A 26,194-nucleotide genomic window follows, 5' to 3' on the forward strand; every position below is an offset into this window, starting at 1 on the left:
CATTAACATCTTCAAAAATTACCAATACCTTTCCCTTTCTTAACATTTTAAAGAAAATCTCAGACGTTATCTATCTCTAAAAGATAAGGCTTTTTTTGTCTTTGGCCTTAACCAAACTACAATGATCATCCCTAAGTATATAACTATATTTTGTTAATATAATATCACAATATCATTATTTGATATTATAATATCAAATATAATATAGTGCTTAGATTCAGATGTAACCTAATGTCACCCATGATGGTTAATGTCACTTGTCAATTTGCAAAGGCCATGGGGTGTCCAGATATTTGGTCAGACATTCCTCTGAGTGTTTCTGGGAGGGTGGTTTTGGGTGACATTAACATGTAAGTCAGTAGACTGAGTAAAGCAAATAGCTCACCCCAACGTGGGTGGGCCTCGCCCCATTTGGTGAAGGCCTGAATGGAACAGAAAAGCCGATCTCCCCCAGAGTAAGAGAGAGCGCTCCTTTCTGACGGCCTTCGCCTGAACATCTGCTTGGTCTGCCTTCGCCATCAGAGGGAGGCAGCAGATTGCCTGGGTTGGGAGCTTGCTGGCCCTCAGCCAGAAACTGGAAGGCCAGCTCTCCTGGTTCTCCTGCCTCCGGATGGACAAGGACTGGAAACACACCGTCGGGTCTCCTGGGTCTCTCGCTTGCCACGTACCCGGAACATCTTGGGGTGTGGACCTGCCCACCGCCATAATTACGTGACCCAATTCCCCATAAAAATATATGAGTTCTCTCTCTGTGCACCTGGTCTTCCAGATATAAAAACATATCTCTGGAAAATACTAACACATCACCTAATCACCAGTCCATATTTAATGTTCTCAAATGGCTAAAAAAATGTCTCTCTGCAGATTGAATTAGAATCCAAATCAGTCACATGTGCTGTTTTCTAAGTCTATAAACATCAAATACGCTTGTGGAAAACTGATGAAATGGTTTCCGTTTTTTGATATTTACTAAATAATATTGGATAAATGCTACAATACATAACATTGAACCCAAAACTTTAGAATCTGATTCCAGGTTTGTAAGGATCAGAATGCATGCCTTAGATGTGTCAAAATTGGACACAGAAAAGGAAACGCACTCCTGCTAAGACTAGTATGCTCCTGCAAAGTCCGGGAGCTCCCTTTCTGACTCTAGGGTCCACGTCTATAACCCAGGAAATGCAGGTACAAAACATGTATTTGGCCTTCCTCTTAGGGATGCAGTTAATGGTTAAAGCTGTTGTTTAACCATCAGGTACCAGAAAACAGACTTCTGAAATAAAGTATCAAACAAGGAAGCAATTTATACAGTATCATTATCACCTTCAAACCAATTTTTATTTCTTTATTTACCACTAGGGTTTTATTCTCAGATGAAATTTGCACTATTAATCTAACTCTGTGCTTCATTATTAAAAAGAACAAAAGCAAACCAATTGTGCTGTAACGAAACAGGCCTGACCTTTGACCAGAAGTAATTCCGTCAGTTTAACACGTGCTGACAAGCAGCCAGGGCTGAATGGTCAAGGTCACGGCTTCAGACACTCACCCAGTACTGTTGAGGTAACTCTGTCCCAAGCTGCAATCTTTCGACAGAGAAGATGGATTGAACCAAAACGCTGGCAGGCACTGGCCATTGCTGTGTCGCTCATAACCATAGTCACTGTCGGGGAAAGAGCCAAGGGAAATCTTTCAGTACATGGCAACATCACTGAGCACAATTTCACGTTAGTCCACAGCCAACTTCGATGCTAGTCAATTAGTCAAAAAAGAGGTGTTCACTGAATCGATGCCTGTCCGAGAATGGGTTCCCCGCCCCCCCCCCATGCAATATCTATCAATGACCCATGAAATAGCCCACAGAACCCATTTTCAGAAATGCCAGCTTGGAGGCCACGAGGATGCCTGTGTAGCGAGGAAGGCTCAAATGTCCAATTATTCCAAGGAAACATCCTGAAGCCGAGAGAATAGATCATGCTCTCATTAGGAGGATACACAGCACTGATTGTGGTTGGTCTAGAGAAAGCTACATAATTAGTACGCAGGCTCTGGTGGAAGCTCAACTTCCAGGGTAAAGTTTCACGGAAGTGTTTAGCAGACATGTGCCATGATCCTCACTACTGCTGATGTCTTTGGGGTGCTCTTCCAAGACATCTGGATCCACCGTGTACAGCCGAGCCAGGTCTGTCTGTGCACAAGCCATATGCTTCAAAGTCACAGCGGGAAAGGAGATGTCCTTCAGGGGTGTCGTGAGCATTCCCCCAAGGAGAAGTTCTATCCTCGTCAGTTAGCACTGCAAGTCAGGACTAAGCGCTTTAAAGCTCCTCTCTAGTTTGGAGAGAGTCAAAGCCTTTTCTCTTAGCCTCCTCTCATTCTTGCCTCCAGGGGCCTCCCAGTAGCCTGTTCTTCTAGGCTTTTGGAAGATGAATGTGGGCGCAGAGGATGACAACGAATTGCACCTCGGCATGCACAAATCTCGGGCAGTGATCAGCAAATAATAGGATGCATTGGCCCATCTGTGTGTTGGAGGTGAGATGCTGGCACCCGAGGGTCCAGAAGGGAGAAATAGGCTCAGCTAAGGAGCCTGTCACCAGGCAGCTGGCACTTCAAATTCTGCACATACGAGCTGGATTTGGTGCTGGTTCAACACAGCATGGGCAGGAAGACTTCAGAATTGATGCCTACAGGACCCCCAGCATTCATTTCACAGAATTACTTTACACATGTTGGAGAAGGACAGGTAAGGTCACCTCGGGGATTGTCCAAGGGAGAGTCAAGGCAAGAGGGGACATTCAGGGACAACCACCTTTCACTATACTACAGTCAAGTAAAATCAAGGAAGCTCTAGCTACTGGTCGAAGCTCGAAGAGGTCATGGTAAGCCTTCCAAAATATTTTCAGAAATTATGCAGTTGCAAAAATCCCCTTGAGGCAGAAGAGCATACAATAGCCTCATTCACAATTCATTTCCCATTTCTCAGAATACATTCCAGTTGATGGTAAGAGCAGCAGGCTCCAGTCTCCAGTGAATACAAGAATTGGGCCAAGAATGAGGAGTGTGAGAAGTGAGGGAGAAGAGAAACCTTACTGCTTTTCTCACCCTGTGTTCCTTCCACTCTAAAGTCGCTTCAAATTGAAAAAGAAAAACAAAAACAATGACAAAAGCCTAGCTCATTTTGGAACCGCACAGAAAAAGATTCCCAAAGGAAGAAATATTTCCAGGTGAAATCAGGGAATTGGAACATCTCACCTCACTTTTTCCCCCTGGTTTTCTATGAGAGGATACATTTGCTCTCGGCACAAGAATGACAATTTGGTAAGCTAACAGTTAAATCACAAAGATAAAATGTTAACCTCCTTTACAAACTCTCCTTGAATGCAGTGGAGGAAGGAGAAACATTCCAGCTTCAAAAAGAGGGATGTGATGGATGAGTTAAAAATCCAGGGACATTTTCCTTGTAAATGTATTTCAGGGTGTCAGTCCTACAAGGTAGGATAGGGATAAAGTATTGTTGTCAGTGTAATAATGTTGCACTAAGTAACACATGCGTCATGGCTGGGGAGCTCCTGCAGAATCCCTTGTGAGCTCCAAGGTAATAAGCCCTGCTGCCCTCTGGCTGAGCCTGGAGGTCCAGCACTGGCTCTTGACAACCTGTCTGCCAGCAAGACGGGGACAGCCCTGGGTTATCCGTCTGCGTGCTGATGGTCAGTGTTGCAAGGCCTGCCCAGTACTACTTGTTCGGACAACACCTTCAGAGGTGTCTCATGAGAGAAGGTGTGCTTTTTCTAAGATATGCGATGTGTGTGTACATAGTACCTCTCAGCCCAATCACTGATAATCTGATGATCACTCATAATCAGAGATGTGACCAGTGATTGCTACACAGCTCAAAATAAATTGTTAAAGGAAGGACTTTGCTGTTCATGCAGGTAAGTGTCAATCATTGAACCCTGGCCTACATATTTAGCAACTGCATTCTCTAAACTAAAAACATATAAAGAACTATAAAGGAAAAAATATGAGGGGCAAAAGGGAGCAGAAAATGAAACAGATATGATCAAGGGAATTCCCATTCTCAGTCATTTCTCAACCTCACCTGAGTCCTAAACACTGACCTAGACCAAAGCAAGGGCTTCATTGGCCCCACAAGTTAGCTTTCCGCTTACTAAATGCCCAGGAAACTCTCAATGGCATTCCGAGTTTATTTAACATCTAACACCTCAGTACTTTTCCAGTTAAACTAGCTCACTTCAGGTAAATGGGGGCGCCTTCTTTAACATGGGGATCACAGAGCCATAGACTGGCAAGGCCACTGAATCCTTCCTTACATCAAATTTGGAAATACCTTCCACAGCTCATGGAAGCAAAAGACAGCTAACCCCTGATTGGAAACTTCCAGAGATAGAAAATTTACTGACTAAGAAAGCCACTGCTCCACACCTGGGAACCAAAGATTCTAGAAAGTTTAACCTTGAGCACAAATATGTTTGCTCTCTGAAAAGTCCACGTATAGTGTTCACTGCTGCCATCTGCAGCAACTCAGGGTGGACCTGGTCTCCCTTCCTGTCCGGAGATCTACCACATAGATGAAGATAATTACCAACCACCTTCTAAATCCTCTTTCAGCCCAAAGAAACTCCCGGTTTTTCCATATGCACATGCACAAGTACGCCATGATGTCTCCAATACATGGCTTGCCACTTGGCCCTATGTTTGTCACTATTATTTCAAATCTCAGCTTTTGTTAAGGCCCCCATGGGCCTGGTACACTGAAGGACTCCGTGGGAGGAGGGCACACGCTCACCAGTCAAAATCGGCCTCTGTGCAGACACAGGGCTCTGATTCCATGGCTCCTGCGTACTTTCCTTGCATACATTTCCGCTCTGATTTTCGCTTCTTGTATATCCTTTTTGCTCCCATGATGCATGCTTCCCCCTGGAAAGAGACAAGAAGTTCATGCACTTTGGTACAACACTGGGAGCTTCGTTGCTCCACCATCAGGCAGTTCAGGGAGATGTCCCCAAAATCTGGACCTTGGTGATCTCCGTGCTGACAGCTTTTGGTTTGCCACGTCTATGGACCTAGCATAGAACGTGACTCATAAGGCAATCGGAGGAAGCACTGAGGGTGTGTCTAAACGGGTCCTTAACTCCTCAGGGGTCCAGCAGAGCTTTCCTTGGCAAGGTGTTAGGCACAGGGCTGTGAGGGACGCACGGATAATTAAGACCCAGCCCTACAACAAGTGTATTGCCAACAAATCTGTGATAATTAAGTTCAATCCTCCTAAGTGAAGTCTCTAATCTTCCAAGAGAAGATTCATACACTTGGTCATTTGTGAGCATATGAAAGAAGAGCATCGCTAAGAAATATAAAGATCCATTTCGCCCCAATTTATGATGTTTCTGCCCATACAACTTTATACACTAATTTTATATCCATCTAGCAGACAAGCAAGATAACTAAATTCAGTGTTTCTCTGCAAAATAAATAAAAGCTTTGAATATCACAATGCTTTCTGTCTCCCAAAGGGGAAAATATCAGCCATGCAAATGCGTGGTAATTTACTGAGTCTCTGACTAGAGTGAGTGATTCAGCTGATGCAGCCACACGGTCAGATGTAGCTTTCTTTACATGTCAGAACAGAATTTCGTCTAAGACCATAGCCTGTGTTTCTTGAGCAAGCTCACTTTCAGCAGCTCCCTCCCACGTCTGCGTGCATGTATCTCACTCAAGGCTAGATTTGGGGCAAACGGTGTGCTGTGTCTGAATACAGTGACAGCTTGGCAGCCAGAGCCTCCGCCATGTAATTTGAGAGACCTGCGGGATGGCTTGTGGCTTGGGGAAATCTGAGGAGAGGGGCTTTCACACAAACATTGGGTCATGAGCTGAAGAGCTGAGGGGTCAGGGGGAAGGGAAGTTTCCTATTGGTAATTCTGCATTCATTCTTGTACCACCAGTATCTCGGAAGAGGTGAGAAGCACCACTTAATCCCAGGGAGTCACAGCAGCGGGGAGAGAGGGCATTCTTAGCACTACTCACAGAGCCTCGTTTTGTTGTTTTATGGCTCTGTTTGCATTGCTGGGTCCTTTGCTCACCCCTGCCTCCGCTCTGCCTCCACAAGATGCGCTCAGATAAATTATGTTTAGATCCCCGTGCTGAGTTGCTATTTCATTCCAGTTGTTAGTCTAAGCCAAGCGCATTTGAGTTTTATCTCATTATATCTTAGTACAATAAAAACAGAAATTACTTCACAAGAAGCTGTAAAATGTAGAGTTTGTTCACTGCTGTGGAACACAGAACACTAGATGAGCACTAGATGGGCTTAGAGAGCCCCGATTCCTACACTCGCATGACTCGCTCTCCCCCGACACGCCCCGTGCCTCTCGCTCAGCACTCAGCCCCCGAGCTCCTGCTCCTACCTGGCTGTGCAGCTGCCAAGGTCTGTAGTCCTCCTCCGCACACCGCCTATCGAAAATGGACTTGTAGTCCACTTTCACCAGCTGCCATTCAGAGCGGTGGCTGAAGTGTCCGAACACTCTACAGAGTTCATAAGGATAAAAATAATCGCAATAATAACAATGCCAGCAGTTGTAACAGCAGCTAGCCTTTGCTGAGTTTTTACTATACGCTCAGCATAGTGCTAAGCACACTAATGCATTGATCATATCATTTAATCCTCAAAACGCATTTCTGAAGAGGGTTCCTGTTACTGGCTCCACATTACGTACAGGCAACATGAGGGTCCAAGAATTCTGTTAATTGCAAAAACCAATGTCAGATCACTAAAGATCGGGTAGAGTCAGAAGCCAGGGTGTTTGACTGAAAAGACTATTTCTATATATTATGTCCTTGAATGGTTAACAAAAAAAAAATCAATCAATCAATAATGGAGAAAACAATCACAAATACAGTATTCTGCATGGTCCGAGATTGTACTTCTAGGCTCTCTAGCTAATGTGCATGGTTTCCATGGTTTCCACGCTATTTTATTTCCCCAGCAGTCACTAGGGAGAGTGGGCAGCGGGGCCAAGTGGTCACGAGTGTCTCCTGCACTGCGCATCCTGCTCTCCTCGCTGCAAAAGACTCAGACATCTGACGGGGTGTCTGAATCACTAACTGCAGGTCAGGAGAAAAACCACAAAGCAGCCTCATCAGTCAGCTTTTCTACCTGTGTTTTGTAAATATAAAAATTACATGCAGACAAATTATGAAATAAATGGCTGATCTAGCTGTGCCTACCATGGCCTAAAGTGCAGCTATGAGGCATCCTGAACATGTGTTGATCTTTTTTATCATTAAAAAAAAACAAACAAACAGGAGGGAAGACAACTATTCGCTTTGATTGTTACATTTCCATGGATGACAGGATCAACTGCTTTAATACCTTCCCTCCGTCTTCCATGTCTAATTTTCTAGGGGAAGGAAAAAGCGCAATTTCATATTCTGCATTGGGAGTCGATGTTTGGAACCCCATAGGCAGGCAAGTCATTAATCAAGTCGCCCACAAATTAATGATCATCTCTTTCCAGACAAGAATGAGAGCAAATGCAATTTCACAAGAACAGATTGTTCTCAGGGTTTCCCTAATTTGCCTCACAATTGGGTTAGGGAAGGAGCCAGGGAAACGCGGGAGCCTGTGTGGGGTTTTGCGCAAGCCTTTGCCTTAAAGTGAAACCGCCCGTACACGCCTGTGATTTTCTACCTGTCGAGCTGGTTTCTCATTAAAGTTTTAAATGTATAGCTTTATTTTCTATTGAAATGATCTCTTCTAATTTCCCCCGGCCATTCAGGAGAGGAAGAAAGAAGGTGAGAAAAATGGCTACGGACATTTTTCTTTCCTCTTTGCTGGGGAATCGTGCAATCAGATGGACTGGCTTGGCTGGAAACTCCAAACCGAACAGTAGTGCGCAAACTTAGCCACAAAACATGTTTCTGGATGAATAACAACACTAGAAGGCATCATTGGTTTCCACTTACGTCATGATTAGAGTCTCTTCCCCAGGCTCACCCAGAACCCCATCCACAAAAAGTGGGATAGATGTGAAACTGTATTTGCTCCAAGATCTCCCTTCATCAAAACTCAACCTGATGACAGAAAAAAAAAATAACAGTCATCAGATCACAGAAGGAAAAAATAATCCTTTCAAAGGAAAGATACCATCAAGCAGGAGAGCATACATTTTAAAAGTACCTAAGGCACTGTCAAAATAAGCCTTGAATAAATGTTCTTAATTTCATCAGAAGATAGAAATACAGTTAGCCAGGCAGTTTGGGACCCAGGGGTGTTATAACATTGACAAGGGGAAAGCCGCATGAAACAAGAATAATAATGAGCCTTTAACAGAATTTGTTTTGAAATTTTGATGTTTTATTAGATCTTAGATCTCAGTGTGACTCTCTCCAAAATCGCACTCTAGCAGCAAGACTCGCAGGTGATTCTGGAGAGCAGTGACTTCAGGGGTCCTACTTAGATGGACTTGACCTAGCCACCTCCAAGTGATTAGAGACTTAGCAGAACCCCACTCACACTCCCATAAATCCTGGTTGACTCACTGACCGAAGGAATGGGGACAGAAGGACAGACTCTAGAGCGCAGGAAGAGAGAAGCCTGCCACTCTGAGGCTCACAGGGGATGTTTCCTCGGCCCTGCCCTTCTCTGGGGATGCATTTCTCCAGGCTAAGCCTCTGTTTCTCTTATTTCTGCAGCTTTCCTTCTGGTCACCGAAGTAACTAACAGTGGAGGGAAAAGCAAGCTTTTGACTTGGAGCAAACTTGCATGTGCAGAGAGTAATTTTCAAAAACACACATGGAGGGAGTCTATCAGAAACCCCTCTGGAAGTTCGGCCGTGCATGTGTGTCCATCTGTGGAAGACCGGCAGGCAGAGTTGCTGGATGGCGCCCCCAAGCAGGAAACTAAGGAAGTACAACCAGGAACAGAAGTGTCGTGATCTCTGTGCAGAACACATACACTCCAGGGGTTGTTATTTGGGAAAGCTGACTGGAAGAAGTTAAGTCACTCAGGGATTATACCATTCTACCCACGATGGTTCTGAAAGAACAAGGCTCTGGAGCAGGCATCATCACGTTTAAAAACTATAATGCAATTCCTCTTTCAGGGGCAGAATTTATTCTCATTCTCTCTCCCTTCCCCTCCATCCCTCTCTCCTTCCTTACCTCTCTCACGATCCCCTTTCCTCCTCCTGTAGGTAACAATCTAATTTTAATGGAGCAAAGGTATAAATGACGTTCTAGTAGACCTTGACACTTTACAGCAAATGTGGTCACCATCTGATAGCCTGACTGCTAGTCTTAGCAGCGAGGGAACACCAGGTGTGTGACTCGTGGGCAACAGGTGCTTTACCAGAGATGCCGGATCGGGAGAGATGTGTGCTTCATAGCAACCAGGACTCCGCCTTGATCCAGATACAGCACGCTGTGCTCTTCTTCAAAGATCTGGAAATGGAAACAACACCCAATGGGCACACATCCATGGCCCCGCACACCCAGAGTTCAAAGAATCCGTCTTCAGATGGGGAGAAAAAAATCCCTCCCGTGACTGCATGAGGTTTCCCCAAATCCTTGGGAAGACAGAGTTATGAGCAATGCTTCCCAAGGTGGGCTACGGGTACCACTGGAGTCACAGAAAATTTTCAGTGCACCACAATCCAAAAGAATTCATAGGTATGTATTTATGTTTGCATCCTGTCTTTCTGTGGCACGTTCTATTGATTCCCATTTATAATGATGTCGGAATACTGGATAATTGTCATACTGGGTAACATTTGAAGATGGAAGAAACCTTACACATACTTTACTCTCATATTCTCACGGTTACAGAGGAGACCACTAAAGTTTAGAGAGGTGTGCAGACTTGCCCAAGGCCAGGTACGTAGTGACTGAGGGAGCCGGGGCTTGCAGGGTACGGTGACCCCTCCAGCTCCAGTGATTTCAAAATTCCCAAGTCCTCTAGAAAAGGGTGTTCTTGTTCAATGAAAATATTCTCTACCAAGTCATAAAGAAGCTCTGATCAAAGTGGAACCATTATCCTTGGGTACATGTATCATTGGATCTTTTTCCAAATGTGGAGAAACAACAAGAAGTTAAATGGAGACAGGATGGAAACAATTCCTAAGTCCTCTGTGTACATGGTGCACACTGCTTTCTCACGGTCACACTGTTAGTGCGGCCTCGTCTGTGGTTACACTACAGACCCGTGTAATGCCTCTTCCCTTTGTTTACTTCTTATATGTGAGAGATATCCTATCCCAGGACTATAGAAGCTGAGACTTCGTTTGCTTTGTTTGGGGTGTTGGAAGGAAAAAAAATAGGATTCTGGCTCTGTAATTATTCTCCAGAGGAAGCTTCATAGTCCATGTTCTTAAATACCTCTGAGACCAACAGCGCTGAGGCTTTTTGGTGAATTCTTCCTTGCCCTGCCCTTCTCAACACAACATGCATCCCGCTGAGGATTTACAGGGGGTCTGGGATTAGGCAATGGCAATTGGACCAGAGCACGGAGATGTCTGTCTAAAATGTATCGCAGAGTATTCTCATTGCTGGGTGATTACCTGCACATTAGATTTCAATTTACGTGGAAGTTATTGTATGATAATTAAATGTCAGTAGGTTATTAAAACATATTTACTGAAGGGTAACAACCATGCATTAGGCACACATCGTGTTATGATTGCCAAACCTCATTAAATGCCTGTTTTATAAGCTATGGGTATCTAATTTTCATTCAGAAGAAAGAGAGGAAGCATTTAAGCTAAACACATTCATTTAAAGTGATTCCATTTCTCCTTTCCCTAGCATATGCACCGTGATGGTTATTACTCTGTCTTTTGCACATGAGATTTAAACATCTCAGAACACCCCCTGGGTAATGGCTATTTCTACATCACTGCATTGCTCTCTACTCTGACTTGAAGGCAAGAGGAATTTATGGAGATAACTCGGCATTAGGTATAGAACCTACCCCTCAGGCACCATGTTCCCTATGTGATAAGCTCTTCGGGATTCTGTTTTTCTTTTATGGTAAAAATTCAGTCAGATCTATTTTGGTTTCATTGTCACTTATAAACTGTATTACATATAGGCTCTGAATGTGGGTCCTTTTTATTGAATGGCAAAAAAAAAAATCAAATTGCAAAAAGATTCTCTAACCCCAAAGACTTATTTAAAGCAAGATAAATGCATTGGCAAGCTTTAGGATTTATATGTAGTTGAATAAGTGATTATGTATAGTAGAATAAGTTCCCAGAATTGAATCCATTTGGGCAATTTTAATGTCATTTTAAACTTCAGCAACTTGATCCGGAAAGCCTTCTTACCTGCCTCCAAGTGTTCCCTGCGTCTGAAGAGACAAACATGCTGATGTCGCTGTCGGACAATTCAGAACCTATGTTCCCTAGAAAGAGCACATCACCATTAGTGAAAGGAGCCTTCCGCAGAAGCTCACCGCAAGCTCTATCGGCAGTTGGCATTACTTGAGATTGTTTTCGATTGCAGACATGTCTGAGCAGTGTTTTTCAGCATACTTGCTTCAGGGTCAGTGGTGTCAGTGCCATTCCAAAATGTCTTTAGGTTGCTTGTTGAGTTCCAAGCAGAGGTATCCAGCTTACCTGATGCCACTATGATGCTGGGGGCTGTATCTCGGCTGGCAATGATCCCTGATGTGTAGGGGTTCTCAGAGACCTTCAGGTGAAGGTGTAGTGAGCAATATGGCTGAGAAGAGGAAAAATGAGTGTCATGAAAGCACACAATCTAGATAGTCATTTCAATGTCATGTTCTGAGCATCTATCCAATCATCGAACAATCCCATCTATCCTTGCCTTCATGGACCCTTCCATTCACCCATCTTTCACGTCACAAATATCTGGTCTGGTGTAAACTCAGCATAAGACAGCTAGCTGCCAAGCTGGTGAAGGAGGGCATGTTCATTGCCAGTCTAGCTGACTGCCTGAGTTGTATTCGGGCACTCACCAAACATGTTAGCCACTTTATCTGCAGAAGAGTAGGTGTAGCTTACTAAAGAGTTCCATCCACTCAAATTCGGTTTGACTCTCATGGAGAGTGTCAGACTTTAAGATCTTTCTAATGATTAACATACAGAGAAATCTTTTAACAGCCATAAGATCAGTAGGGACAAAATATGAGATTCTAGAGGGTGACCAGATGATGTCCAACTTTGGATCAGGGAAGATTTCAAGGAGAAAACGGTGCCTCGGGCAAAAACGGATAGGTTAGGAACTGTGGATGAGATGCTGAGGAGGGTAAAGGACATTTCAGGCCCGAGCAATACAAACAACAAAGACGAAAAGCGGAAGAGTTGGGTTGTGATACAGTATGTAGTCAATAAGGCTAAGGAGGAGAAAAATGGGACAGGAAGTCAGGAAAGAAGGTTTGGTGAGGCTGGGGAGCTTCGAAGAAGTCAGCCAGCTTCTCTTAGCCTCTTTCCATTTGAGACATTGGTCTCAGTTGTCCAGAAGAAGCTGTATGACATGTAAAACTGTCCAAACAGCCACCCAATAATGGACAATGTTTGTGTGTCAGATTATTACCAGAATCAGTATTATTCAATAGAAAAGTCATACCTGTAGGCAAAATGTACTAGTAATAGCAATTTCAATGAAAATTTAAGGGACTTGTTTATTTGTGTGTGAAACCTTGATCAAATTTTCTGATTACTATCTCAACAGTTTTCAAAAACACGATGAATTTTCTATGAGTTCCATTTAAAATAGTTCTTGTACTGAGTTGTCAAAAACTACACATTTGTGTCTGAACCCACATTTCTTTTCACCGCTCAGGAAGATTGCTTTCTAATCTTATCGACTTGAGTTTTTGGAATCACCAATGTATCTCTGTTATTACTTTTAGTCTGCTCTGTAAGTTTCACCCAACAGATATTCAGAGAGCCAGAGATGCAGTGATTAAATTTATATAAGATAGAGTAAAATGACAAACTAAAAATGAAACTGAAGAATAAAAGCAGCCAAAATGCTGGTGAAATATAACAGTGGATCACAATGGGGTCTTTTCCTCACTGCCACCAGAGAGTGCAAACTCTCAAGAAATAACGATAGCAATATATTATTGCTTTTACGTGAACATTTCGTGTAAAGCTTTCAAAAAAGGAGTTTTTACTTTATAATGTTCCAAAAGGGTGAAGAAGGCTGCCTTCTATAAGAAGAAACTGACCCAAACACTCAGCTTCCTTTTACCCAAGAAGAAGGCCAGAACAGGCATGCTGTGCTGGAGAGGTCGGTCCCAGGACAGCCCTGCACAGTTCTCAGAGGCTGGGGCAGGACAAAGCAGGGGAGTCAAACCATTTTTCCATGGAAGTCTTCCTGACAGCGGCACCTGATCGGGATCTCCCCTTTTCTGATCTACAACAGCTTATTTTACTACATGCAGTCCAGGATCATCTATCCAAGGTATGTCTGGTTCTATCCCCTAAAAGAGGTGCTCTACAAATAAAGAGAAAATGTCAAGTACTACTTTGCATCTTCTGTAGAACTTAGCCTAGAATCAAAAAAGACAGCCAATAAAAGTCTGAAATAACAAGCAAGGCTTTCATGCTAGGAAATGAAAGACATGGCTGTTTCACTCAGAACAATGCCCGCAGTGCAGGGGCTTACTTGTAAACCACAGAGTAATGTGAGTATCTCTATGGTGCTGGAATTGCATCACTCCTTGGGAATTATGTGTAGACATACAGGTTGAATGGAGGACCTCTGTACCACCCAATGGGGCAGGGCATCCTTGGACAAGGGAGCAACCCAGCTTGCAATTTTGAACTGCTACGTGCTGCAGACTTCACCTCTCAACAGTCTGGAAGACTGTGAAACTGTCACCACCTGACCCAAGGATTATTCGATATGGGAACATGCCACTATAAAGGAAAGAGGGCATTTCCAACTGGCTGTCTCAGCGCTGCTCAGTTGCTATGGCTTTCAAAGCCTAAGATAAGTTAATCTGAGAAGAAAAGACACCAGTTCATGCAATAGCGGGAACATTAGAAGTGATCTTTTTGGTACATTTTTTCCTCCATGCTCACATTCATAGTACTGGATTGCCCCCAGCTGGTACAAGGAGAATATTCTGTGGCTTTACATTTTTTTTCAAGGAAGTTATATAATCTATCTACATCAATGTTCGATGAAAAACAATGTTAAGTGAAGATTCATCTTCACTTTTTTCCACTTAAACTTTTGTACCTGCCCAGTTTTAAACATTTGTCAAAGTTCAGTCACCAAAACTTGATCCAGAGGTGTATTACAACAGCGGTCAAGCCACAGCACAATCCTGAGGGACAGAACAGAAGCTTTGCGATTCTTCTTTATTTTTTTTGCCCAGGAAGGGGGCACTCTGTCCACTTCTCTCTCCTTTCCTGTCTGCTTTCCACCCCAGTCTGCACCCAGCCCTCTGCTGCGTCCTGCCCAGGACGGCCTCTCGCTTGCTCCCACCCATGAGAGGCTCATGGGGACTGCTGGGTGGTTAACACTGGAATCCACAATTGTCCTGCCCAATCAGGGAGCAGTGACCAGCTGGGGGCCTTCTGTGAGGGGGTGGGGTCAGGCGGCTCCCGAAGGTTTGGGGCCAACCCTGTCGGGGGACCCAGTGGGTCTTTAACATCAAGAATCTAGGGCAAGCGAGGTGGAGGAGGACATAAGGGGGATTAAATGGTAATGGGGGGACAATAAAAAATAAACTATTCATAGAAAAAAAAAGAGAGATCCTTTTTTTTGCATCCTTTTTTCCTTCCACTACCAATCATGCACTGACTATATGAGTATCTCTCTGGAGTTGTCTCCAATTCAGTGCACTCAAAATACTGCTTGTCCCAAAGGCGCTTCGCTACTTTTCTCATTTCTCCACAGTTGGGAAACACAGAACTGAACACTGGAACCACCATGACCTAGGAGGGACCAGCATGCACGTCTGGAAGCTGCCCTTTACGTGTCCTTACACAGCCACAAGGGATGGAGTATCGTCAATCGGCCAATTTGAGAAGCAACTACATCCTTAGTCTTTAGTCTTTTCAGGGTCAGACACAGAGTTTGCGGACCAGATGCAAATGGAGGACTCTACCTAGAAAAAGTGCCCGCGGGCAAAGCGCACGCAGTTTCGTATTCAGTTTCAGGGAGCACACAGATTCCTGCAGTGCGTGGGGGACTTCTAGGTCCCAACGCCCTTTCTTTTGCCTTATTCTTTTATTTCTTATTTTAACTAACAAAATCCTTTGGCCACTGAAAGCATTCAGTTTTACTGACTCATTCACAAGCCTCTGTGTTCCCAGCACTGTGAATGGCCAATAGAGAATTACTAAGTGACAGAAGACGTTTCCCTACCTTGGAATAAATAAATAAACTAAAAAACTGTTAGATTGCTTGAGGGTCAACCAACTTCTCATTTCACTTCCTCTTTCCCCCCAACCTCTAGCATTTAGCTCTCATCTTCATGGTACCATTATACACAGGAATCCCAATCCTGAGTATTGTCCTGAAAAGACAGATCAGAGGTTTCATAAATAATAAAGCAGCAGGTAAATTCCCAAATAATAGTCCACTAATCCAACTCCCTATACCTGCTGTGTCTGACCTGGAGCTGGAGCTCTGAATCCATGGATCTTCAGTAAAGGGTCAATGGCAAAGAAGAGGGCGGCCCCTGGACTGACTGGCTGGGCATGGACATTCAGCCCCACTCCAATCCGGCACAGCATGCACAGTCAAGTGCGCAAAGGAGCGGAAAACAGAGTCAAGAATCTCCTGGGGTAACTGGCTGCTTAGCCCCAACCGAAAATGGCCAACTGAATCCATAAAGAAATCACAGCCTCTCTCCATGAAACACTGCACTTCCCCTAGGGGCCCAAGGATTTGTCACAGGCTCAGCTCACATCTTGCCTCTTGACAGCCCAAGCCTAAGGCTTTGGAGGCAGGTGGACTGGGACCTGTAATGCCCCATCTAATTGTACAATGCTGTCTTCAGAGGAAAGAAATCCCAGTTGAGCCCTCCAGGCAATCAGTCTAAAAGTCCTAAAAATACAGGCCCAAATTACCCTGGATGTCTTATTTCTACAGAATACATTTTACCAGGAACATCCCTTTTGGGCCTGCAATTCTGAACTTGTCCCACATTTGTAACAGCCCTGCTGGAAAATCTCTTTTCTAATCACGAGGCTGTGCTTTTGGTGACACTGTCACTTTCCAAGCGCTCACCATTTAAAATCACTTTTATCTCCTCTCTGCCACCAGCACCCGAGCTGAGAGAAGATTTTTAACAGTCTGGGTCTCCCACAGCTCAAAGATTTTCTTTCTTATTTTGTGCCTTTGGCAGATTTTTATAAAGTGATTTTGGACTCTCCTCCTCACTCCCTTTGTCATTTCCCCTCCTCACCCTGCTCTCTGTTTTGTAAAACTCAGATGGGAACCACATTAAACAACAGGGTTAATGAGGGAGGGAGGCCCAAAGACTCGCAGGTATTGTACATCCACATCCTATTAATGCATCTTTATCTTAATGAGCTTACTGATATTGTTGACTTTAGGGTCACTTGAGCCCAGGTGCTTGGGGAGGTGGCAGTTATGACAAACCCTTCAGTATGACTGTCAGTGGCAAGGAGAGGCTTCCACTGAAGTCCAAGTGCAAAACTCAAACAACACCTGTCCATGGAGTACCTGCTTCAAATGAACAGAACACCCGTGACAACAACACCTGTGTTGAGCAACTCCATTGTGACAGGTACGATTCTTGAGCTAATTGTTTGCAGTGGCCACGAAGGCAGCCACAGTTGCTCTGCCTAGGAGGCTCCCGTGTTAGGTTAGCAGGGAACATGGACAAACGCATGGGCTGATTTCAAAGGATGAAAAGGGTCACGAATAAAAAGGAGCTGGGACCAGTACAACTTCAGAAAGAGTTCCAGTGAGCTCTTTGAATTAAGGTAAGTGGTCAAGGATCTGAATTTTAAGAAGCAGACAGACTGGGAAAGGGGCATTCGTGTCAAATGCAAAGAGCCCACGACAGAAGTGAGCAAGGTAAGTTAATGGTATGCAAACACCATCCTCCCCCACTGTGGTTTATATGCAAGGAAGGGGCGAGAGGTTGAAGACCAGGCAGAAGAAGTACACAGAGACCTGACCACGTGGGACCTTGCAGACTGTGGTAGAGCATTTGGAGTTTATTTGACCTGAATTAGTCATTAGAAGGTTTAAGTAAAAGAGAGGCATGATCTGAATCTTTCAAGCTCAAGTTGATGCCATTCATGTAAACTTTTAAATAAAGGAACCGGATAATAAAGAGAAGCAAGTTAGTATTGTCTAGGGTCAGAGGTTTGGATAGTGATTGCAAAGCAGAACGAAGGAAATTTTGGACATGATGAAAATTTTTATTTTGACTGAGGTAGTGGTTACACAGGTATAGACATTTGTCAAGATTCATCGAACTACACTGTTGAAATGGCACTTTTTATGTTTGTATGTTTTGCCTCAATAAAGGTGGGTTTAAACAAAACAAAGGTCGCACTGGCTGCTGTGCGGAGAAGGCACTGCCAGGGCGGGACAGGAGGAGCAGTTAAGAGCCTGCCACTGCAGGGAAAGTGAGAAATGGTGGTGGCTTGTATTGGGGTGGTCCCAGCGTTTAGATTTTGGAGGCACAGCACTAAGACCTCCTAACACTGGGCTGGTGTTGGAGCAGGGAAAGCCTCCCTAAGTGCTCTGTGTAAGAGGCATTTTGAATAGCTTATTTATGGGGCCAAGAACTCAGGAAAGTCTCTTTATAGGATATGACTAATTCTCCCGCTGACATTCAATCTCCAAAGCGCACAAAAGGATGGAGGACCATACTGAGGCAATGGTGCATGCTGTGCACCTTGGGAAAAATACCATGGTATGCTCCAACTTGAAATAGATCAACTAGGAAGGTGGCTGTGTTTTTTTTTTTTAAATGCTACTGAAGTATGCCTTGCATAGAGAAGGTATTCAGTAATAACGTACATTTGCTTCTCTGTCACTGGCTTTGCGCACTCACTCCAACAACCGGCTTTCCCCCGTGAGCTGCCAGTAATAAGGACAGAAGCTGAGTGGGAGGCTGAATCGCAGACAGTTTCCCTGATGCACAGTGACAACTGTGATATCCTCTGCAACTAATAAGGTCAAGCTATGGCTGCTGGCATCTTCTCGGGTAGGAGGGTGACCCGCTTAGAGCTGTTGGAGATGAACCTGCAAAGTGACTGTTCAGACTTCACGGGACAGAAGCAGGCAAGCTGAGCGTGGAAAATATTCAAGTCAGGATTTGATGATGACTGTGAATCCTGGTACAGACACACACAGCCCAAGCCCTTCCTAAAACTTGAGGTCTTTCTTCCGTCTTACCATACTCTCCTATCCCTTCTGTGAATGTAAATACACCTGCTGAATTGTTTTAAAGAAATTAGCATTTAATTATACTTTGCTTTGCAATTAAATCTCTTCCTCCCCTCCTCTTCATTCACTCTGTATCCATCCATGTGTGAAGTATAGGGCAGATCCCAGAACCACTGGGAGGAATAGGATGTAACCCTATAATCTCTCATTTATTAATCTAATCTCTTTCAAGTGCGCTGTAAACTCCTTGAATGCAAAACCCATTTTTAAGCCCTCTCTCAGACACAAACATATAATTGAATATATAAGTAAGTTCACGCTGATGCACTTATTCCCCAGATGTTAGATAATTAAAAGAGAGCTGTACTTCAATGCAGGGGTCAACAAACGTTTTTTAGAAGGACCAGATAATAAATATTGTAGGCTTGGTGGACCATATGGTCCCTGACATGACTACTTGGTTCAGCCAAAGAAGCCATAGACAATATACAAATGAATAAGCATGGCTGTTTTGCAATAAAGTTTTAGTTAGAAAAACAAGTGGCAGGCCGTTGTTGCTCCACAGGCCACTGTTTACCCACACCAGCTTTATATGATGTGACATATGAATAAAACATACCGTAAAGAGTACCAACCAAAGTTTCAATCAGTAGTTCTTACCCTTCTTTGAAGCATGAAGTCCTCTGAAAACACGGATCAACGTCTCCTTCAGAAAACCCAACTACACAATGGCACATTCAGTTCACCAGCTCTACAGCTGGATGTATGTGTCATTTGATCTGTAACAGGTTACTCACAGGAAAGTAAAGATGTATCTCCCCACCATGGTGGAACCTGTTCGGGTCTCCCTTCAACTACAATGTGAGGCCCTCATCAGAATTTGGGTCACAGCTGAACACCCTTGGAAGTGAGCAAGAAACTCTGCTTTTCTCTTGTCTCTGGTCCATCACAAAAGGCGGCGCTGTGACTCTTCGACACGTTGCCTTCCTGCCCTTCCCTGGCCCCTGTTGTTCAGCCACTAAGCGGGGAGCCCTGGAAGCATTTCCGTCCGCCTGTTTTCACACCCGGTTTTCCAGCGCTCGCGGTCTGGGGCGCCCTGCCCCAGCCTGAAGACTCACCAGTAAGCAGTGCACAGGGTCCCCTCTCAAATCCGTGTCCGGCGCCTGCAGCAAACGCCAGTCTCGGCCCTTGTTATACGTGATGAATGTCTTCACTTGGTTGTCAATCTTCTTGTTAGCCAAGAACATTCCCTTTATCCCTGCTACCTGGGAAAAATGGACATGGCTGAAAAATACATCAATTTGAGAGGGGATATGTTTGTTTACTTAAAAACACGAGCAGATTGTCAAATTCAGCTGTGAGCACTTGTCTGGGAGGAGAGAGGGTGAGAGGATTGGAGCGCGGTGATGATGACGTATGACGACTCCCTGGGCCGTGGGAAAGCAGTAGATCTGTCCGCGTATGGCATGGGGGCTCATAATGCAAGTCTGATGGAGAAGTTTTAGTTCCCCTAAGGTAGGTTGGTAGTAGCTTGCTGATGCCTGGAGATAAACTTTGGTGCTTTCAATTTTGTTGCTAGGTAATTTATTAACACACAGAGGCTACTTTTACTTTATGTGAGGTGTAGCACCCACAGTCTTAAGTGCTTTATTTTATTTGAACCTGGTAACAGTCCTCTTGGGTAAGCATCACTTATTCTCTTTTACAGATGAGGAAACTGAGGCTCACCCAGGTTAACGGACTTGCCCAAGGTCACCCAGCCGAAGGAAACCCTGGGCACACACCACAGTAAGTGGCGGACCTGGGATTTGAACCCACGACTCTGTCTTCACAGCTCAATAATTCAGGGGTGTCCAACCGTTTGGCAACTCTGCACCACACTAGAAGAAGAAGAGTTGTCTTGGGCCACACATTAAATACATTGTGACACATAATCACAAAAAAAATCTCATAAGGTTTTACGTAAATTTATGATTTTGTGTTGGGCTGCATTTACAGCTTTCCTGGGCACATGGGGCCCACGGGTTGGACACCCTTCAAATCACGGTGCTATCTAGAGTCCTGGGCATTGAAAGAGGTCAGCGAAAGGTTCTGATCCAATTACTACTGTTTTTTTCTGTCTTTCATTTTTTTTCTGTAAAACATTGCTCTATTAAGCCACCAAAAATACACTGAACAAAAGAGAACTGTTTTTACACTGAAAGAAGTAGTGATTTCCCTAAATTGGTGCATAATCCCCTCCTCCATTCCCACAACACTGTTCTTCCTGCCATCGATGCTTCTTATTAATTATTTTGCTATGAAATAGGACTGCGTTCACTCTACTATATGTTACAAAAGAGTAACCATTGGTAAGTAGCCCAAACTGTGCTATAACAAATAATTAATTATGCATTATAATTTGGGGGGGTTGAGTTTATTGAACACATTTGTACATAATTTTACTCTGCTTGAAATTACGACAGCCCAGGAACCCTGGAGGGCGATGGGGAAAGGGTCTGAATACGTCAAACTGTGCATTCCAACGCCCTGCAATGGGTTAAGTATGAGATATAGTTATCACTGCCGTCTTCTGAGGATAAAGAAACAGAAACTTAAATTAGGTGCCTTTCTGGAGCACAGGCAAGGAAAAGTGAAAAGGCTGGCAGGCACATTTGAACGATTTAATTTAACTCAGGCCCTTTCTATTATCATATAAACATTTTTAGGCAGATGGGCAAAACAATTGTGTGGGTCCTTCCCCTGAGCCAAGCACTATTGTCCAGCACCTTGCGTGTAAAACCTTCAACGTTCATTGTGAACCTGCACAACAGCAGCCAGCCCAGCCCTCTGGATGAGGAAGCTGAGCTGTAAACGAAATGTGATGGCTTAAGACAGCACAGAGCTAGGGCTCACACCCACATTCTCTGACTTCCTGTGTTCTTTCAGCAACAACGGCTCTGGATCTATTTAGAAGCTGGGCTTCTATCAATAGAAGACCCAGGGTTTGCCTTTGCTTTTGACACATTCAAACCTCATTAGTTTGTACCTGCTGATTTGGCATCTGGGATAAATTAGAGTTGGGCCAACTTCGTATACTTTTGGAAGACAAGTTTGTTAAGCAAATAAATGGCATCAATGAGATACTGGGAAGAATGCTTCGAACTGCTCAGGAAAACGAGCCTCATTTGGGGCAATCACCAGAAGCCAGAAGAGTTTCTTACGCGTTGTTGATCCTCAACAAATGTGGGAGACGTACATTCCAGGGGCACTCGATCTCCCAACAGTGGCATGTTAACTACAGATAATTGTAGCTATTCACTCACTACACCAGCTCCAAAAGGACTACTCACCAGGGAAACTTGTATTGGTTTTGCATATGTTCGAAAGGCGGTTACATATTTAATATGACTAAAGTGCCAGCTCTTTAAACATTAAATTTCATAAATCAGAATTCCCCAAAGCCACATGTGTGTCTTCCCTGCACAGCACACCCTTTCATGAGAAACGGCACTGTCTTACCCACCTGACTCTCTAGGAGGTTACAGCAGGTACAGGGAGAATGAAAATATTACCTCTTCCCATAGTTTTATTGCCCATTTCCCTTTCTGCTCTCCCCCTCTTTTGGCCAGGGTGGTGGAGAAGGGTTCTGTGTGTTTAGGACTTGATTCATTTGATTTGCAGAAGTGGTGACTTTATTGGCTCCTGACTGCTTGGCCTTATCAAAAGCCACTTGAGCAGAGAGCTGCACTTTGTAATTCATCTCTCGCAGCTTGGCCTTCAGGTTTATCGGGAGGCATAAAAACTTGGCAGAACAGCGGGAATGTGTGACAAGAGGGGACAGAGCCGGGGAGGGTCTGCTTAGTTTCCTCTCGCAGCCAAGGCACTTAGTCGGTGAAAACCCCATTTGAGATGTTTGTTTATGGTTAGTTTCTTTGGACTTGTCTGCAAAGATAGTCACCCTGGCTCAGAGGGTGTTTTTTTGTTTCTGTTTTTTTCCCCAACCATTTCCCGAGAAGTCCATCTGTTGGTGTGTCGTGGTGCACCCACGTGCATGAGACACTTTCCTCCAGGGCTCTTCTGTGAGGTCTCATCAGATGTTTCCAGGGTTCTCCCCCCACCCCTACTGTAGGACTTTGGCTATCAGAGGAACAGTATTTGTGCCCAAAAGATGGGATATGTGTAATCATGTGTATGTGTGTACATGTGTGTGCATGTGTGTTTATGCGTGCACGGAAGGTCTGGGGTCCCCTGAGGATGAGAGGATGTGTTTTTGTTGTCAGACAACCTCCCTCCGTATCCCAGCCTGCGCCTAACTGTGGAGTGGGGCTAAGGGATGGGACCGGGTGGGGAAAGTACCCTTCCCTGTGGAAGACACGCCTTCACGTAGACACACTTTCCAAGGCAGGTATTCCTATGGGAGTGATATGTCTCACTGCTGGGAGTCTGTCTTCCTTTGAGGAGAGACCTGTGACCTTCTCTATGTTGCTGAATTCTGTGCAGAGACACTGAAATTGTGGAGGGGCCACTTTTCTCCCTTTGCCTCTCATACGGGGAATTTTTAAACTGGAAGCCTCAAAGGTAATTAGTGATTGCTTCTTATTCTCTGATATCACATAAGCCATTTGGATTAGACTTTAAATGTGAAGTGTTAGAGTTCAAACCTCAAGCCGTCCACAAAGCACATGAGCACTTACACTGGGCCCCAGGATGGCGTCTCACTCTCTTTGACCACATAGGCCACTCCCAGTCCCTTGGATCACACACCCTGACACTCTCTACCTATCCACCCCTCCAGGCCCAGTTCCATAAGCCTTTTTCAAAAAAAAAAAAACTGGCATCTCCTTCTTTCCTGAGCAGTCCCAAACTCTTTTTCTCTGTCCTCCAATTTGTCTCTTATATAGATGATACCTACGACTTAGCTCTTAACAAGTTCATAAACTTCTTAAGGGCATCAGTCTTCCCAAAAACTTCCCCAGTGCTCCTTACACTCCGTGAAACAAGTTAATTCATCATGACGTCACCTGTTCTCTTTCCATTACAATCCCCCATTCTAGTATAACTTGTGGATTGTCATGCAAGCCACCATATTCCTTCATTAACATGAATAATAGAAAAAGCACTTTGTACAAGAAGTCCTGGCTTTGTGTTTAATAAAAAGGTAGCAAGATTTCTGCATTCGAAGCTATAACCACAATAACAGCACCCCAGATTCACTGAGTACGTATGAAGTGGTAGGCATTCCATGAAAGGCTTTAGAAGCCTGAGCTCACCAATCTGCCCATGTTCTCTAAGTGGTCGAGTCAGTGTTGTCCTCATGTCACAGATGAGAAAACCAAAGGTCACGCCCTAGAGAACCGTTGGACTGGACTCCCAGTCGGTCTGCCTAACTCCGGAGGCCACACACTTCATTGCACTATTTCCTCCCACTTCTCTCTCCCCCTAGAGCATTCTGAGAGAAGCATCATATTTGGATACCATGTGTACAGGGAGCTGCCTTTTATTCATTCAGTAGGACACTTACTCTATAGTTGTTCAATAATATTTTTGAGCTTCAACTATTTATCATATATTCTTACTAGTACTGGGGATATAGCACCTAGTATGTCTAAACAATGATACATTCATTCTGCAGAACTTGTTTTGAGAGTTGGAATATGCTAGGTGCTGGGACTTGGTTTGTTTGGTGATTTAAAGGAAGAGCCCAGTTATCTCCTTTGCCTTTTGATATTTACCGCGAGAGGGTCCTTTCCTCTCCATGTTTCCCACGTTCCGTGCAGAGGCTAAGCTGGGAAGGCCCTGGCACAGAGTTCTCCTTGCTCATTTCTGCCTCTCATGCTGACTGGGAGCTGATCCCGCCCACCCTCTCTGACTCAGGCTGCCATTACCAACCCAAAGTGTCAACATTTGAAGAAAATGAAAGAGATGAATCAAACACTGTGGCAAGAAAGAGAGCATACTCATGAGCGTGATTTCTTTGGGCTTTAGGGGGTAGCATATTTTTCTGTTCAAAGGGAGGATCCCAGCCAGGAGAGACATACCCTCGGCAGGCACCAGGAGTACCTCTGCAGTCACGGAGCCTGTTGTCAGAACAACCTCCCTGTTCTTCCTTCCCTGCTGCCTAGATCTGCAGCACGCTCCTCCGAGGGAGACAAGAGTCTTTGATGATTAGATGAGACATTCTATGCCCTGTAATAAATGTGTCCTGGATAGGAGAGGTTTTTTTTTCTTCTTCCCTACCCACTATACTGGATTGTGAGAGGCAGTCTTTCCCTAAGACATCAAAGTATTAGCTCCATCATCACAATGGGTGAGCTTTCTCTTTTAAAGAGAGCACACTTAAAACATGGAGAGGACACTACGTGTGTAACAGAACATGTACCATGTCTTTTTGACACCCGCTGTGGCTCACACACGCATGGACACATTCTGGGCATCCTGAATTTGCTAGCCAGGTGGCTTCACTCCCAACACAAACCTTTCCACTTGGCTGGGTGACCTGTCATTGTCCATTAAGCCAAAGTGCTTTTCATCATTATTAATTAATATTCACTTCCCAGAAGAGGGAAGATCTTGTCCAAAGCTGTCAGGCTCCCTCTCATCTTCCACACCAGATGCAGGCGCGAGGAATCACATGTCCCAGACACACTCGTCACATCTGTTTTGATCTGGCCACCATCAGGCACGCAGGCTCCTGTGACCCATTATCACACGTGGTGCCGCTGGAGCACCATGCTCTTCAGGAATGACAGAATTTTAAGGCACTTGTCTCCAGGCTCCTTTTACACAAACACAACACTCCACAGAATAGGGAGCCACGCAATAACACTGAATTTAGCGTGACTGCAGGCTCAGGACTTGGTTCAGAAGGTAGTGAACAGATTCAGGGCCATCATCTGTTCACTCTGTTTAGGTTGGCTTTCCCAGACCATTTTCTTTTCCCAGGCTAACTTCTGCTCCTGCTAGGTAAAGTCTAATAAGGGTTACCCTGCCCTTCAATGTTCCTCTGTTACTCAGCTACGATCCCAACTACTGGTTCTTCCAGAGACACAGAACAGTTTGTAGTTACGAGTCTGCCTACTCTAGGCTTCAGAGGCTAAATCTGCCACTTGCTAGCTTTGTGACCTTGCAAAAATGACTGTGTTCTCTCAGCCTCCATTTACTGACGTGTGAAATGGGAGTGATTACACACCCTATGTCGAAAAGTTAATATGTGAATTGAATTAGATAATCAACGATGGTTTTTTACACAGTGTTTGACACACAACGACACCCAAACTATTTGCTGTTATCATGATGTTTCAAGAACAAAAATGAGTTTCCAGCACTTTTGCTCTGTCGCCAGCTTCCCCAGCTCCCATTTCTTGATTCTCTTGAATGGGGCCTATGTTCAGTGAGCAACTCACACCCAGGGAAATTCCAGGGGTTTCCGTAAGTTGATTATATAATATGGCTCCCCAACACTCTGTTCCCGACATTCCCCTGTCTCGTCATACACACACTTGTTCTCCTGTAGAGACAACTGCATTTGTCACAGGGGTCCAATGTGTGTGAGCAACGCGATTGATTTTAATGAGAACTGTGCTTCCTTCTGCATTTTCCCACAAAGGCTCATCAACAATACACATCCTCGATAAACTGACGCAGCATACCCTTACCCAGTGTACAGTTTCCCTCTGCTAAACTCGCTTAAAGAACATACACACACAGGACTGGCACGTGACTGGCAGGCGGAGGCATACAGAAAACACCCCAAAGGTCACTTTAGGCACCCCCAAAGGTCAGCAGGTGTGTACTCCATGTGTTCTCTGTCCCTTCCACCTCCTAGGTTGCTCATCTCTGCTTCTTA

General features: G+C 44.5%; 1 protein-coding gene across 5 annotated transcripts in view; it reads right to left on the minus strand.

The window, feature by feature from the left end:
* The window catches only part of SORCS1 (sortilin related VPS10 domain containing receptor 1), a 485,789-nt gene that overhangs the window by 81,078 nt on the left and 378,517 nt on the right, over positions 1 to 26,194 (minus strand). For all 5 annotated transcript variants that reach the window (XM_028513157.2, XM_028513156.2, XM_028513155.2 and 2 more), the window contains exons 10-17: positions 19,485 to 19,631; positions 11,625 to 11,727; positions 11,334 to 11,410; positions 9,362 to 9,453; positions 7,978 to 8,085; positions 6,420 to 6,537; positions 4,805 to 4,935; positions 1,550 to 1,663 (exon numbers count right to left, since the gene is read on the minus strand). In XM_028513157.2, the coding sequence (XP_028368958.1) occupies positions 1,550 to 1,663; positions 4,805 to 4,935; positions 6,420 to 6,537; positions 7,978 to 8,085; positions 9,362 to 9,453; positions 11,334 to 11,410; positions 11,625 to 11,727; positions 19,485 to 19,631 (890 nt within the window). The remainder of the gene's footprint in view (positions 1 to 1,549; positions 1,664 to 4,804; positions 4,936 to 6,419; positions 6,538 to 7,977; positions 8,086 to 9,361; positions 9,454 to 11,333; positions 11,411 to 11,624; positions 11,728 to 19,484; positions 19,632 to 26,194) is intronic.

Source organism: Phyllostomus discolor, chromosome 5, assembly GCF_004126475.2.
Source record: "Phyllostomus discolor isolate MPI-MPIP mPhyDis1 chromosome 5, mPhyDis1.pri.v3, whole genome shotgun sequence".
Lineage (NCBI taxonomy): Eukaryota > Metazoa > Chordata > Mammalia > Chiroptera > Phyllostomidae > Phyllostomus > Phyllostomus discolor.